The 3389-nt window shown below is 47.9% G+C and overlaps 1 protein-coding gene across 1 annotated transcript; it reads left to right on the forward strand.

Annotated features, from left to right (window-relative positions):
* Nucleotides 1-731: 731 nt before the first annotated feature.
* LOC103776946 (polymerase I and transcript release factor-like) lies at nt 732-1321 on the forward strand (the record flags this gene model as incomplete). Its single annotated transcript, XM_008944475.1, has 1 exon — nt 732-1321. A coding segment is annotated over exon 1 (420 nt), but the record flags the coding sequence as incomplete, so codon positions are not given.
* Between the last annotated feature and the right edge of the window lie 2068 nt (nt 1322-3389).

Genomic DNA, 3389 nt, shown 5'->3' on the forward strand with positions numbered 1-3389 from the left:
ACGGGGCGTTGCTCACAAGCACAGTTTTGCAGGGCATGTGCTGAAGCATGTCCTGCATTTGAAAGCCTAGTGAGTAGATCAGTGGATGGATAGAGGAGTGAGGAGCTGAGAGCTGCTTTCAGGTGGGAGTGGCCAGCTGATTAACTTCAGGAGTGGATTGTATTTATTCTTTCTGTGTTAAATCTGCATAGAGACATGTATGCACACTGTACAGATCATGTGTACGCCTGCTGGGTACATTCACACGTGGGAATGTGCAGAAGTTATGGCAAGTAACCAATGAACCCAAATTTCTTTAAAGTATTGAAAATAGTCCTGGGGAAAAAAAGCTGAGTACAGGCAAAAAGTCTGAATTTTCCATCTGAAGTTTAACGTGTGCTGCTGTTTAATCCAGCCACCCATTAGTGTCTGCAGCTGTGCCCAGATGGGTCCCTTGCACTTCCCCAGCCCTTTACTCAAGGTTTTTGTTTTTTCCTCTCCTTACTTATAGTGCTTTAGGCTGGCGGTAAGGAGGAGGAGGTGGCTGCAGTTCAGGGCTGTGCATTCCTCTCTGAGCAGTGCCTGTGTTTGCCTGCAAAGCCATCGCCTCCCCTCCAACTATTTTAATCATTTCAGAGAGGGTGGGTCACCAGGCATTTGGCAGCGGGCTCCTTTTATATAGCCGAGGTGGAGTCAGCCAATGACCTGCAAGCCTGGAAAATTTTGCAGGGCAGTTTTGTGGGATGGCTTTCCAGGGCTGTGCCATTTGAATTGCAGCACAGACATCCCCGCGCTGCGCTCTCCGTTCCTGGCACACCTCCCAGCACGGAGTTTAGCTGAGGCTCGGGTTCAGTTTTCCCTCCTCTCTCTCCCTGCAGCGACAGCTTCTCCAGGCTCTGCTGGCCAGGACTCGCAGGCGATCATGGAGGATACTACTTTGCACATTATCGAACCACCAACTGTTTCTGAGGCCTCAGAGGAGCAAGTGCCTGAAGAACCCATCAAATCAGACCAGATCAACGGCGTGATGGTGCTGACCCTTCTGGACAAGATCATCGGAGCGGTGGATCAGATCCAGCTGACCCAAACGCAGCTGGAGGAGAGGCAGCAGGAGATGGATAGCGCGGTGACCAGCATCCAAGGAGAGCTCACCAAGCTGACAAAGGCCCACACCACCACCAGCAACACCGTCAACAAGATGCTGGAGAAGGTGCGCAAGGTGAGCGTCAACGTGAAGACCGTCCGGCAGAACCTGGAGAAGCAAGCTGGGCAGATAAAGAAGCTGGAGGCCAACGAAGCCGAGCTGCTGAAACGCAGGAACTTCAAAGTCATGATCTACCAGGTAAGGAGCTGCTTCACAGTCGCCGTGTCCTGTCCGTTGGTGTTCTCGTTGCTGAGGGTTCTGTCACGCTGCGTGGTCGGCCCGTCGCTCTCCCAAACTCCCCTGACTCTCTAGGGGTCCACGCTGAGGCGGGTCCATGGTAGCTCTCATTCACCGTTTAAGATTGTCTCTGTGTTCTAAGAGAAGGCTTGATAGAGTTGCTGCATTTAACAGGAATTTTAATGAGGATAATTAGAGCAGCCCTAAGCACTTGTTGCAATGGACCAGAAGTATCAAAATAAGCTGATTTTACTGCTTAGCTGAAAAAAGAACAGGAATGCTCTGGGTTCTGGAGGGGTTATTGTAAATCCATCTGCCAGTGGCTTTTCTGAGAGGCAACGTGTGTATTGCTGCATGGAGAGTGATAGTATTTCAGGTTTGTGACATGCATCTGATAACAACAAGAGATGGCACCCCCGGCGTCGGGGCTGATCTCACCGACCAGGGGAAATGAGCTCCCTGAGCTCCTCAGACCTCACATCTGCCTTTGCCTTGTGCTCGGGCAGATTTCCACGGTCTCTTTTCTGCAGCCTGCTAGTCTTGAATCTTCTAGTTGTGAGGTTTTGATAACAGCTCTGGTTTGCTTGATGTTCAACCGCTGTGCCAAGGGCTGGATTTTTTCTTTAATATTGAAGAAAAGAAAGAGATGAATATGTTCCTGCCAGTGTTCCTGTCTGGAGTTATTGTTCCTGACCAGAGCAAACTCTTACACTGGGCCACAGAGGAGAAGTGAGTGAAATAGTTAATGATTCCATTAGAAGCCTCTGGGTTAATAATAGACAGCAGCAGGGACAACTAAGGGCCCATCTAGTGCTGATTACAGGAAGAGAGAGGAGAAAAAAGCAAAAAGCATTTCTTACTACAGGGGTTGAAGGGAGAGCTGATTGTAATAGGCTCAGGAATCTAACAAGTACAGGGCCTGTGTAACTGATTCAGAGCTTAAGCATTTGTAGTTTTATCATGCCTGAGAGGCTGGAATACTCGAGCCTGTTTGGATCATACAGGCGACAACCAGTTATTTATATTTATTTATTACAAGCTCTTTGTACCAGGCTTTTGGGGGAGGATAGATCTGTCCATGGGAAAAAAAAAGAGAGCTCTAAAGGTACTGCAGTAGCAACAAACATTGCAAAATGAGGAGAGTGAAGGGAATTGTTTAATCATAACATTCCTTGTGGGTTACAGAAATAGGTAGGAAGTTGGCAGATTCTGGGTCCTTTGGAAACATCCTAAACGTGGGCAGGTTGTTGCTTTGTGAGCTCTTCGTTCTGGTTTGCTGTTGCTGAAGAATGTTGAGCAGAGTTTCTCTTTGAATCTGAAGAATCAATCCTACTTCTAAAGGAGATCAGGGTGATACTCGTGCTGGTGTAATGAGGATAGAACAGATAGAATTCTGAGAGAATCAGCTGACAAGGGACTACAGTAAGGATTTTGTGATTCATGAAGATATTAGGAAAAAAATGAATCATTTGTAGTTGGTAACAATTTCCCAGCATGGAAGTTAATGTGATTTGTCTGTGAGGCCACAGAGTACAATGAGAAGCTCTCCGGGTCTGCTTCATGTGAAGTGGAGCCTTTTGTGCCCTCCCCCAGGGAGATCCTCCAACCTGGGCAGAATGTGCCCAGAGGGTGAAGGCAGTGGGGCAGCAGATGGGCGCTGCTGAGGCAAAGGATGGTAAAAAAACAGGCAATAATAATATTAATTTGCCAGAGTGGCAGGTATTTTTACTGATAGCAGTATTGTGCTGCAGTACCGTGACAAAGACAGATCCGTACAGTGAGAGCTCAGCAGCCAGGACCACAGGGAATCCCCTGGAAGAATGGGGAGAATATTTTTGCAGCCCTGTGCAGTATTGCTCTGTCCTGCATAGGATGGAAACAGGTTTTTGGGCAACAGAGAATGTTGTATCCCTCTGCAGGCTGTCCTAGAGCTACGTGAGTTGTTATTCCTCCTGTGGAAAATAGAGTTGTTTAACAGCCACGTTACCCTGTGGGTCACACTCCATAAGAACGTCCTCCTGTAATTTTC

This window comes from Merops nubicus, unplaced genomic scaffold, assembly GCF_000691845.1.
Source record: "Merops nubicus isolate BGI_N331 unplaced genomic scaffold, ASM69184v1 scaffold26767, whole genome shotgun sequence".
Taxonomy (NCBI): domain Eukaryota; kingdom Metazoa; phylum Chordata; class Aves; order Coraciiformes; family Meropidae; genus Merops; species Merops nubicus.